Source organism: Falco punctatus (assembly GCF_963210335.1).
Source record: "Falco punctatus genome assembly, chromosome: 2".
In the NCBI taxonomy this organism is placed as follows: domain Eukaryota; kingdom Metazoa; phylum Chordata; class Aves; order Falconiformes; family Falconidae; genus Falco; species Falco punctatus.
In genome coordinates, this window is record NC_137581.1 from 769,886 (window position 1) to 782,546 (window position 12,661).

The 12,661-nt window shown below is 40.7% G+C and overlaps 1 protein-coding gene across 7 annotated transcripts in view; it reads left to right on the forward strand.

Annotated features, from left to right (window-relative positions):
• Positions 1-12,661, forward strand: part of NUP98 (nucleoporin 98 and 96 precursor) — a 42,746-nt gene that overhangs the window by 1,940 nt on the left and 28,145 nt on the right. For 3 of the 7 annotated variants that reach the window (XM_080374894.1, XM_080374899.1, XM_080374893.1), the window contains exons 2-12: positions 1,682-1,785; positions 2,566-2,667; positions 2,900-3,079; positions 3,791-3,930; positions 5,051-5,158; positions 5,786-5,960; positions 7,544-7,704; positions 8,468-8,605; positions 9,855-9,942; positions 12,019-12,111; positions 12,503-12,643. In XM_080374894.1, coding sequence (XP_080231020.1) covers positions 1,713-1,785; positions 2,566-2,667; positions 2,900-3,079; positions 3,791-3,930; positions 5,051-5,158; positions 5,786-5,960; positions 7,544-7,704; positions 8,468-8,605; positions 9,855-9,942; positions 12,019-12,111; positions 12,503-12,643 — 1,399 coding nt within the window. In that variant the 5' untranslated portion in view covers positions 1,682-1,712. The remainder of the gene's footprint in view (positions 1-1,681; positions 1,786-2,565; positions 2,668-2,899; positions 3,080-3,790; positions 3,931-5,050; positions 5,159-5,785; positions 5,961-7,543; positions 7,705-8,467; positions 8,606-9,854; positions 9,943-12,018; positions 12,112-12,502; positions 12,644-12,661) is intronic. The other 4 variants (XM_080374895.1, XM_080374896.1, XM_080374897.1 and 1 more) reach the window with 4 other exon arrangements.

Sequence of the window (12,661 nt, forward strand, 5' to 3'; positions counted from 1 at the left end):
ATTTTATTTAAAGTACTCTTTAGGACTCCTTATGGACATAAGGTAGTCCATAAGGGCTTGCATGTGTGTGTGGGAAGCCTCTCAATGCCAAAAAATTGTGATATGCTGCTGTTTTGAACAGTTAAAAGATTTCACAAAACAACTTTTTAGTTGCTCTTCAGTACAAGTGTTCAGATACTGATTTGCCCTTGACTGTTTCAGCCTCCAGTAGTACTGGGATTGCTGCAGTGGTATGGCAGGTAGCTACAGCTGCCTAAAAATCTGGATTTGGCTTTTCCCAGAAGGTGATATGGGTTTTGGGGGGGAAAAAAATACTTAGGATTTAATGGATGGGAAGATAGGTTTAGTGACTTTGCTGTGGAGTGGCTGTACTGGGCAATACGCAGAGGATGGGCGTGCTTCATTTTAGTTAGATATAAAAGGAGCTGGAATTAGGGAGCTATAGAGAAACTGTCAAGCCACCTGGGCAGAGGTTAAGGTGTTGATATTGAGGTTAAATTATTGGTGACCAAATGGAAAGTACTTGATAGGAGCTTATTGCCATCCTGGGTGTTGAGCCTCCTAGAAAACATAAATGGAGTTAAAGAAAGCTGACATGCTAAAAGTTAGTGTCATTACATAAATCAGTGTTATCCTAACATGATAGTAAGTAGTACTTTGTAAATATTCTTGGTATGGGCCACATCTTACGGTGTTCTAAACTTACTAGTTCTGCGCTGCTGTGGATTAGCTAATGCTGCCAGCAGTGAATTTTTGTGGATAATATTGGCATTTTCAGAGGTGGAGCTAATAGTTTTTTGCCCCAAAACAGAAAGAGACTACAAATTTCTCTGGAGTGTGGCTAAGGATCTGTCATGATTTTTATTTTAGCTTGCTCAGGTTTCTTGAAAAAAAGCCGTAACATTGTGTTTGTACTTGGAGAAGAGATTGGAGTGAGGTAGTATACAGATACTCAGTGTATCTGTAAATAAAATGACAGGTGTTTGAAGGTAAACTGGACCCCTGTCTAAATGGGGTAAAACTCTCCTGAACAAGTATTTAAAAACAACTTTTAGGAAGTTCAGAAAATCCTAGTGCAGCCTGGTGAGCAATAAATGGGAAGCAGATGGAAGGTGTATGCTTGTAATTTTTGTGCAGTGCATTTCCACTTGTCTTGTTTGAAGTAGCTGGCAAACAGGGTTTAATAGAAAATCATGGGAGCTTCACAGAAGTGGCTGTAGCCTGGTGCAGATCCTTGTGCATGTTCTTGGAGAGGTGTTTTGGTGATCTTTCAGGCATTGAGATGCTTGATCAAAAAAGGAGTGTTGCCCAGTGTGAATCAAACATAGTAGAAACAGATGTGGGAGGTGCTGTTGGTGTTAGATGTTTTGGAGGGGTTTGGTGGGAATAATGTGGATCAGAGGAGTCATGTCATGTATTAGTTTTTCAGTCTTCAGTAAGACATACAGAAAATCTAACTGTAATTAGGGATAGGAGACACCTTACTTGTGATGTCACTGAAAAGTCAGTGTTTTTGTCCCGTCCGGGGTTCTGACTGTTTTAAGTTGCTTAGTGTGACTTAAACATGCTGTCAAGCATTTTATGGCTTAAGCACTCACATTAGATTGCTTACATCAACAGTGAAGAAGATGAAAAAAGTAAGTTTTCAAGCTTTAAAGAAAAGCTGAATTCTTCTTTCCAGGTTTTGGGGGAAAACGTGATACATCCCAAAAATGTTTAACAAATCCTTTGGAACCCCATTTGGAGGCAGCGCTGGCTTTGGGACAACATCAACTTTTGGACAAAGTAAGTAATAAGTCTAGACTGATGTTTTAGACAGAACTCGAGGTATTTTTTCCTTGGGTTGCAGCTAGAGGATCAGATGGAGGTGGTTATTTGTGTGTGATGGAGTTGGGGTGCTGCTAGGCTGTCCAGCTTGCTCTGCAGTGAATCAGGTTCAGAAGCCCTAGGCTTCTCCACTTAACCGAGCTTTTGATTTGGATAGATACCAGGATTCCACATACACTTGTTGAAACGTTTTTTTTAAGGGGATGGAAACTAAAATGCTTGGATGAAGGCTGTCTTGCTGGGGGGAGGGGATGGGAAGAGTCCCTTCAATAGGGACTGGGTTTGTTGGGAAGACTTGGAAAGAAAAGGCATGTAATCTGAGGGGTGTCTTCTGGAGATACACCAGTTTATGGTCTGCTGTAATGGCTGAAAACTCACTGTGGTATTTACAATGTGTATGTGCTCTATTTCTTAAGTAGGAAACACAATAATTCTGTTTATTATTCCTAAACCAAGGCATGGAAAGAGCAACTTCTGGGTGTCACAAACAGTGGTAGAGGCCTTGCAGAGGAGTGTCTTGTACATTCTGTAGAAGTGGCCAACTCCAAATACTGTAGGCTTTTATGTCAGGAGCTTTGTAGAAGTATTAATTGTACCACTCCACCTATCTCAGATGCTGATGTGTAGGTGGTCATGCACAAATCTTTTTACAAAAGTTAAAAAAGCACTGACAGAATTTAGTTTCTAGTATACCTCTTTAGAATATAGTTTCATCTGAGCTATAATGCTGGTTTTCAGATGCTGGCTTTGGCACTACAAGTGGAGGAGCGTTTGGAACATCAGCCTTTGGGTCGAACAATAATACTGGAGGCCTCTTTGGGGGTACACAGACAAAACCAGGTATTGCTGTCTTATGGCTGTAGTGGAATGTGATCCTGAGAGAAGGATGTTATTGAGAGAAGGATGTTACTGAGAAAAGGGTGGGGGAGGAAGAGAGAAAAAACTTGAAAAACAAAAAAACCTGACACAACCAGCAACAAAAGCAGCAACAAACCCCCACAAAAATTCCAAAATAGCAACCTCCAGAGCAGTCAGTGATTGCAAATTATTAATAGTCTATGTCTGTCTTCAGGGGGATTATTTGGTTCGACTACATTTAATCAGCCAGCTACCTCCTCCACAAGCACTGGCTTTGGGTTTGGAACATCAACTGGGACATCGAATAGCCTGTTTGGAACTACCAGCACTGGTGGAGGCCTCTTCTCATCCCAGAATAATGCCTTTGCACAGAATAAGCCTACTGGGTTTGGAAGTGAGTAAACCTGCTGCATCTCTCTTGAGCATTGCTTATTTCCTTTGATTGAAGATCAGAGTGCTGGATGTATTGGTGGGTCGGGTACAAGTGTTAATGTGGCGATTTGGTGGGGTTTTTTTCTTTCTTCTGGAGGATATAGTGACATTATTGCAGGCCATGGTAGCCAAGGGTGAGCCTGATAACGCTGTATGCTGCAATTCTAGCCATGAGTTTTAAAATAAGTTGAAAAAGGTGGTTGGCTGGCATTTTCTGTTCTTAAATATCTTTTGACACTGCTTGATACTAGCTTCTTATTCTGCTGTTGTAGAGCTGTTATAGTTGATTTTGCTTCTGAAACCAGAATGCTTGAAACGCATCTTAAACACTACTGCTTTCCCTGAGGGAAAAGCAACTGCTAGCAGACCCTTCTGAGAAAAGAAACCACACTGGTTCCCTTTATAAATGTAATTTTCTTAGTGTTGTCGGGAGTAAAATGAAACTGGGTGCTCTGGTTATTCTAAGATTTCCTGGACTGATGAGTTAAGGACAGTCTTCTGCAGCAGAATACTGGATTAACTGGCTACCTCTGCTGTAAAAAAAAAAAAAAAAAAATATCCTCTAGCTGTTTCTTCTGGTCCCAGACAACTTTGTAATTTGAATAAAATATCTGGGTTTAAGTTTTAAAAATCAGGTTTGTTTTTGTACCAATCTTTTTTTTTCTTTTTTAAGACTTCGGAACTAGTACCAGCAGCGGAGGTCTCTTTGGAACCACTAACACAACTTCCAATCCTTTTGGGAGTACATCTGGCTCTCTGTTCGGCCCAACTAGTTTTACTGCTGCTCCAACTGGCACAACTATTAAATTTAATGTAAGTCCTGGTTTTCTTTCTTAATCCAGCCTGTTTACTGTAGGATAACAGCCTATGTTAACCTAATTGTAGGATAACAGCTGTTATTTGTATAAAGTGCTGTCTTGGTCACTGAGCTGAAAAAAATGAGTAGTTAATATGGAAGTATGCAGTGTTCTGAAGTGACCTGAAAAGGTCCCCTTTAGTGGAACTGTTGCGGTGGAAATAGGATGTCTAGTTAACTCCAGAGAGCTAGAATTTTTTGATGCTGATGTTGACAGTCTTATCAAACGCCGTGGAGTAGTGCCCTATCTAGACTTCCTAGACTTAGAGCTGCGTTAAAGAGGTAAAGCAGCTCTTAAAACAGAGCCTCCTCAGGAAGCTAGGATGTGCCACAGAAGTCCAGGTGATCAACACTAAATGCTAACAGCAGTAAAGATTAAAGACATCTTGGGATAGGTCAAAGCAAATGCCATTCTCTTATAAGTCAGCATGGCTTTGGATATGTAAGCTGAAATGTGAAGACTGATCCCTTGTGTTTTCTGGATGAGTTCCCTTTAAGAAAGGGTTGAATAATGTCTTGAGAGTTCAATGGCAGTTGGAAATAGAGGGTGGCTCAGAAAAGAAGCTGTCATGGAAATGGGTTAACTGATCAATCTGCTGGAAAGAGTCAAGTCTTTTTGCCATATACTTGTTTGTATTTCAGCCCTCTATTTCTAGGCTGAGCTGATTTAACAGACAGACTTATTTATTGCAGGGCGTAGACAGAACTGTGGTGATAACTTGGGCAGTCTGAGTGCTGTTAATATACTTTCATAGCACAATTTAAAAAAAGGCGGATAATGGAATCCATGCATAGTTAGATGATTTATATCACAAATTTAGATAAACCACTTTTAAAGTGAAGCTGAAAAATGAATTGTACTGCATTGTTTTGAGTGTTACTAAGGTAAATTGCACTATTAAACGCTATTGAATGTGCCTCATCACTGGGTGAGGCCACAGCTGTACAGATAAGTCACACACTGCTTCAGGTCCTGTGTGCTGAATTTAGCTTTCAACAGCATCTGCTGAGGCAGTAATAACTGTATTAAAGTCTACCTGGATTTTAAACCTGATATCTTAACCTCTTGTCTTGCAGCCACCAACTGGTACAGATACTATGGTAAAATCTGGAGTAAGCACTAACATCAATACCAAGCACCAATGTATTACTGCTATGAAAGAATATGAAAGTAAATCTCTTGAGGTCAGTCAACGAGTGTTCATGCTTGTCTTGTTTGGCTGTTTGTAAGCATTGGCTTAGTAGAGCTTTTTTAAACTGTAATAGGGATCCGTTATGCTCATTAATGAGTAAAAACTTCAGTATCTGCATCAGTCACAGAGGAGAAGTATCATCAAGTAAAATACTCATCACCATATTTATTGCATTTGTTCTTAAATGCTTAATGCTGCAGCTTTTGAGGAGCTGAAATTCCATCTTGCTGTATGCCAGAAGGGTGAGAGACCCAGTTGGGAGCTGTGCTGCTGAGATAACTGCAGAATCTTGGACAAAACTCACAGTTGTTCAATATAACCCAGTGTTCCCAAGGGTATAACCTGAAGTCTTTCTGTTCAAGTTGACTTATTTGATACTTTAAAAACAGATCTTGTACTCAAATGATCTTTAAACTCTGGGAAGTAAAATTGAAACCCTGACGTGAATCTTGAGTTTAGGTCATGTTTTGGGTTTTTAAAAATGCAGTGTTAACAGCCTTTTCTTGATACCATCACCTTGTTTTGGGTTTGAATGCTGTGTAAGCTTGTTAATGACACTTGTTTAACCTTATACTGTGTAAAAAGAATGTGTAAAGAGAGCTGGATTTTCCTTTACTAGGAACTCCGTTTAGAAGACTACCAGGCAAACAGGAAAGGGCCCTCGAATCCTGCAGGAGCAGCTGCAGGCTTGTTTGGGCCTTCTACTGCTACATCCAGTACAGCTACAGGACTTTTTGGCAATTCTACTAATACAGGCTTTTCGTATGGACAGAACAAAAGTGCTTTTGGAACCAGTAAGTACTGCCTGTCCCCTGTCTTTGCTGGTATGCAAATATGCAAATACTCTTCAGGTATGAAAATTCTGTAATGAAAAAGGGTGGGGAAACACTGGTGTGAGCTCAATTTTACTGGTTGTATCATCGCCATTCAATAATTAGGTTCTTTGCCATAGAAATCTCTTTATTTACTCTTCAGGGTTTGCAAACTTCCTCTGCATCCCCCAGGTTTTGCTGAAAGACCATTCATTGGAGCATCTGGCTTTACAAGAAAGTCAGCTTGTTTATGTGGGCAAATAAAACAACCAGGATATTGCTAGTGATCAGTAGAGTGACGGCATCAGTTAATAGTAATGTCAAGATTTTACTGCTGCTAATCAGCAAAAGTAAATTCCCTAGAAATTAATTATGTGGGCAAGTTAATTTATAGTAGCCTGACTAGAATTTTCCAAGAGGTTTTTTCCACTGTAGAGCAGGGTTAGGATGTGAACTTGTTTGTGTTGTGCCTTCCTGGTTGCATGCTGTCTGTTTTGGCATTCTTGGTCAAAAACTAAAAGCCAGGTATGAAGTAACTAACTCCCATAAGTGCTTGCCTGTCTGCTAGTTGCTTGTCAGTTGGGCTAACAGGGTAGTGGACCTTTTTGAATTTAGCATTAAAAAAACGTGCAGAAAAGTTCAAACACAAATTCTATTTTTATTAGTTTCTGCTGCAAATCTAAATGCAAGTAGATATTTGTATTTGTGGAATCAGACTGTAAACAGCAGATCAAAATCCTGTGGTCTGTAGAAATGGAAGTGGTTATCTGCTGTAAGAAAGGCTGTACTGTGTTGGGTTAGAATTGTGTGTCCTTAATGACAGGCACTGCTGGACTCTGTCTCTGGGCATGCCTGGGTTTAGCTAAGCTGCTGTCCTGGAGAAAGATCAATGTACAGGTGGCCGTATTTCTCTGCACCCCGTGAAGGTACAGTTTGTTAAAATCCACGGACTGCCCAATCTGGCAGCCTTGCCAGGCTTCATGTGTTTCTCATGCAGACGACTCTGAAGAAAGCACCTAGTTCTGCAGAGATAGCAATGGCAGTTGAGTGAAGGAGCAAAAGCTTTTCTCGATGTGTATGCCATTTTTACTACATGTAAATAGCCCTTTTCCTTGGGGGAGAAAGATGGTGATGGTGACTGAAGTTTGGGTAGAAGTTTCTGTAGTAGTTGTGTGGGTTATAGAACAGAACTGGTGTGGAGGGCACTGCCTGCCTCTTGGCTAGGGAGCTCTTTCAGGTCCTCATGGTGCAGTTGTCTTTGTAGAGTGGAGAACAAACTGACCATACCAAAGCTGGTATCTTCTTGGTCAGATCCATCTGTGAGGTAAACTTGCTGGTCTTATGCTCACATTGACTTTAGGAGAAGGAGAACCTGATGAAATACCTAACATGAACTACTTCCACATGAATGGAGGTGCTGTGCTGTATTGATGATGCTGGGTGTCTTGCTGCTCCATTGAATTGAAGCGGGTCTTTTTCCTGTTTTAACATGCTGAGTGTGGAAATGTAAATGGGATTGGATAAGTACTTGAGGTTTTTTTAACCAGTGTGTTTGTATGTTGTAGGTACGACTGGCTTTGGAACAGGAACAACAGGTCTTTTTGGTCAGCAATCTCAAACTACGAGTCTATTTAACAAACCATTTGGTCAAGCCACAACAACGCAGAACACTGGCTTTTCTTTTGGCAATACCAGCACCCTAGGGCAGCCAAACACAAACACAATGGTAAGACAAATTGTTTGAACCCTTAAAAATTGTGCTATAGGTACTTCAGCTAGACACAGGAGGCTGTGATACTGTGATTTAGATCTTACTCATTGTAGTACAGCTTCATAAAACTAGGATGCAAAGCTCTGAACTCTGCTGTCTGAGCTAGCCACTTCTTGCCAATCAGCATTTTTCATTCATGATAACTGGACACAGTATAGCTTTTAATGAATAACTTCACCCATTCCCTCCAAGTGGTCTGCTCTCTTACCAATTCAAGTATTTCCGATGGTGTTCACACAGATAATATGATACCATTGTTAACATTTTGTGGGAACAATTCTGTACTTTCTGGTGAATAATGAGCAGTATTCTTGGGCCCTTTTGATAGAAGGATGCTACATAGCTGCCACTTGCTGTAAAGCTCGGGCCTTTGGCTCCAAATATGCTGTATTCTGAGTATGTTGTGACTTCTCCCAGAAAACTCTGCAAAATGTTTCTTTTCCATCTCCTTCACACAAAGTGATGAGGAAATTCCAATATCCTTTTCAGCGTGGAGCATAAATTCTTTGATTTTTTTTTTTTTTAATTTTCTTTTTATGACTTATTTGTTGGAGAATGACTAAAGCTTCTGAAATGCTTTTCACCCATCTTCTGCCCCCAGAAAAAGGGGTAATGTAGCATCATTTTATTAACTGATTTTTGCGTTGGTTCTGTTACTGTCAGTGCTAGACTTTGAAAAGCATTGCAGCGTTATCTTAACCTGGTTCCTGTTTTTTAGGGTCTCTTTAGCGTAACCCAGCCCTCACAGCCTGGAGGCATTTTTGGAACACCTGCCAATACAAATGCTGGTACTGGGTTTGGAACCGGAACTGGTCTTTTTGGACAAACTAACACAGGATTTGGTGTTGGCAGTTCGGTATGTCTGTACCTTAACAGAATAACCTGGGGAAGGAAAAAAATATGAAAAGCAAATGGCTTGGAGCCCTGTTTCTGGGTGTTGACCTCCATGAAAGTAGTGTCATCTTAAGAGTTAAGATGCAAAATTAGTGTGGTTTTATGTAAACTGAAGGATACAGTATAGGCATGCGTAACGGAATGTCCTAGTTTTGGCTGGGATAGTTAATTTTCTTCTTGGTGGCTAGTGCTGTGTGTTGGGTTTAGTGTGGGATCAGTGTGGTTGAGGACTCTTTGGTTTCTCAGGCCTTGCTGATAGGGGAGGGCTGGAGAGGTGCAGGAAATTGGGAAGGGACACAGCCACATCAGCTGACCTGAACTAGCCAAAGAAATATTCCATACCACAGGATGTCATGCTCAGTATATAAACTGGGGATGGGGGGGAGGGGGGAAGTTGGCCAGGGCTGTAATCTTTTCTTGGGGACTGGCTGTGCATTGGTCAGCAGGTGGTGAGCAGTTGTATTGTGCCTCACTAGTTTTCTTTTGTCCTGTCACTGGTTTTCTTCTCTCCCTTCCTTTTGGATTTTCGTCCTCTCCCCTTCTCCCTCCTTTTTACTATAACTGTTACCTTACTATTGTTCTTTTGTTTTTATTTTAATTACTATATTGTTATCTTCTCAACCCTCAAGTTCTACGTTATTTTCTGATTCTCCTTCCCACAACCCACCTCCTCTGCCCCGCCCTGGGGAGTGGGGAGTGAGTGAGTCACTGTGTGGCACTTAATTACCAGCTGGGATTAAAACCATGACATGGAGCTAGTGTTTCAGAGATTCATTTTCTAAGAAGTAATGTCTTGGTTGATAAGACAGCAAGAGAGACCAAGCATCTCTCTACCTATGTATTCCTGGGGATGCCCCAGCATAGTGTTGAAAATACAGATGTTTGAAGTTGTGATGATTGGTGACTTAACCGGAAAGTGGACTTGATTCTTGATACTCAGTCATTTTGGTTGTAATGGAGTGAAAATTATAGAATAGTTAGGTTGCAAAAGACCCTTAAGATCATAGAGTCCAACTGTAATACTTGTTTCCGGAAGGTCCTTGCCATATACTAGCGCATGTGGCTTGCAAATAACGCAGCACTATTGGGAATCTAGGTTGTGGTCTAAGTTGTGCTTTGCTTGAGTTTTGCTTTCTTGCCTACATTGAAACACTAATGCTGTTCTTTTAATGTCTGTCTGGGTTTCCAAGTTCATGTTTTCTTCCTTTCAGACCCTGTTTGGTAACAAGCCTGCTGGATTTGGAACCACCACGACCAGTACTCCCTCGTTTGGTACAACCACTGGCAGCGGGCTCTTTGGTAACAAACCAACCCTGACTTTAGGAACCAATACAAATGTTTCTAATTTTGGTACATATAAAAAAAGTGAGATTTCAATCACTTAAAACTATACTGCATATACCACACACCTGGCTGCTGAATAGCACATGCTAAATGATTATGAATGTTAAAGTTCTCAGGTAAGCCATGCTTCTGATGCATGTTGCTGCAGGGAAAGGTCTTGGATGCTGTTTTATACCTTTCCTCTTGGTGGTACTCCCTGGCTTGGGAGGTAGAAAATTCAGTACCAGTATTAGGCGAGCGCTTAAGAGAAGGTGGAACCTGTAATTGAAAACTACTGAAATAAAAAAATTCAGAAGACATAGAGGTTTGTTATGAGGCTTCAAATACGCTGTGGTTGCAAAGTAGTGCTGAAGGGAATGCAGTAAAACCAGTGATATCTGTAGCCTGATGGTAGGAGATACTGCACTGAAGTGAAGGTAAAATGAAACAGTTCCTGTCTAACTGATGGTTATTGTTAACTTTCATGGTGCAAAGGATCAAAGTCCTGAAGAACTGGGTCTTGTGTTAGTGTTAGTGTCCAACGCTAATGTTAGAGAACCAGTGTTGAATGAGTGTGTGATTGAGCAGAAGAAATGTGCAGTGATAGTTTAAGTAAATGGCAATCTTCCTTCACAGAGCTTCTGTTGAAATGGGTTTAGTCTCTTTTTGTTTTTCTCTCCTCTGCTCTTTTTGTTTTTCTCTCCTCTGCTCTTTTTGTTTTTCTCTCCTCTGCTCTTTTTGTTTTTCTCTCCTCTGCTCTTTTTGTTTTTCTCTCCTCTGCTCTTTTTGTTTTTCTCTCCTCTGCTCTTTTTGTTTTTCTCTCCTCTGCTCTTTTTGTTTTTCTCTCCTCTGCTCTTTTTGTTTTTCTCTCCTCTGCTCTTTTTGTTTTTCTCTCCTCTGCTCTTTTTGTTTTTCTCTCCTCTGCTCTTTTTGTTTTTCTCTCCTCTGCTCTTTTTGTTTTTCTCTCCTCTGCTCTTTTTGTTTTTCTCTCCTCTGCTCTTTTTGTTTTTCTCTCCTCTGCTCTTTTTGTTTTTCTTTTTTCTGAACAAAAAAAAAATTCATAAAAGTGAGTGGGAGTGGATTTAGACCCTGGCATCTTTTTTTTGTTCGGTTCGTTGAGATTGATTATTTTTTATTTTATTGGCAATAGTCTGCACAGGGCAGTGAGCCTGCCCTTCTATCCTGCCAGCATAGACAGAAGAAAGTGTCGAGCTCCCAGCCTGCCAGGGGCAGCGCCTTAGCAAGCACAGTTTCTCTCTGGCGACCAACCTTGGGCAAACCGTTAATACTACTTGTGAAAGTTGCTACCCATTCCCTTGTAGCTAGAAAGACCTTGGAGAACAGTAGAACACTAGTGTGTTGGCACTTTGGTGGTGAACAATACTGATTGTAGTATGTGGTTTTAATTTGCCTGCTTTACTTGCAGTGGTACAGTTTATAGGAAAAACAGAGTTTGGTTCTAAGGTGTATCTGCTGTTGGTCAATGACTGCAGTTTTTTAGTGTAATTCTGGTTTTGCATACTGACCAGCTGTAGGATGGTTTCACAGTCTTCAGTTTAAGAACTAATCCTTCCTGTTAGATCTGGATTGTACTTATTTATAATTAGAGATTTATCTTTGAACTGTGTGCTTGTTCTGAGTTGTTACCTGCTTTCTTGGTAAGAAGAGAAATGCGTGTGTGGTATATCCAAGCAGTTGAGGAAATTTAATAAGTCTTTCTCTGTTGCCAGATGCAGCATCATCACGTCCATTCTGGCTTTCAGTAAAACCTTGAAGTCTGGTACAAACTGAAAAGCTTATGAAGGCAAAAGAGTGTTTCTTCTGTACTGATGTTTATAGTATTGTGTTCATAACTTAAATATGTCTGTTTGCTGTTGAAGTCTCTTCTTGATGCTTGTCAGCCTAACTTGGGTTGTTGTAAACTGTGAAATTTGATCTTGGCTTTGGCAGGGCTCTCTCTGAGCCAGTGATGCTCACTTACTTCAATACATGTTTTTTAAATTTCAGCTCTGATAATGTTAGGTTAACGAGCTACTGGTTCTGTTCTTGAAGGTTTTTGTGCCAACACAGGTGGAAATAGTTTGTTTGGAAATAAGTCTGCAACTGGGTCTCTGGGAACTGGACTTGGAACAGGATTTGGAACAGGTAAACAGTTTTAGCAGCTTATTTCATGTCAGCCTAAGCATGGTCATCAAACTTCAGTGATAATATAGCCTTGGTATTACTTGCCAATTCAAATGTATGTGTTCTAGCTTGAAGTCATGAATTGGACTCAAATCAGAACCAAGCAGAGCTTGCTAACACAGTACTAAGTAACTTTTTAGCAATTATAGGTAGTATTGCTTACAGTGATGCTTAATGGTTCATAAAACTGGTGGCATCCTCTGTATTTCAAGCCTTTGGTTTGGTTGCATGAGTCTTGAATGTCTGTAGCATTCATGGACATGTTGAATGTTTTTTTGGTTCTTTGTTGTGGGCTAAATTGGCTTGTAAGTTTGCCACAGTCATGTAGTAGATGAGTCATCTCATGCCACAGCTCTTGGGACAGGACAGACATCTTTATTTGGAAACACCCAGCCTAAACTTGGTGGATCGCTAGCAACAGGAGCATTTGGAGCACCAGGATTCAATACATCAACAGCTACTCTGGGCTTTGGAGCCCCTCAGCCTGCTGTAGGTACGTGTACGTTGGCCT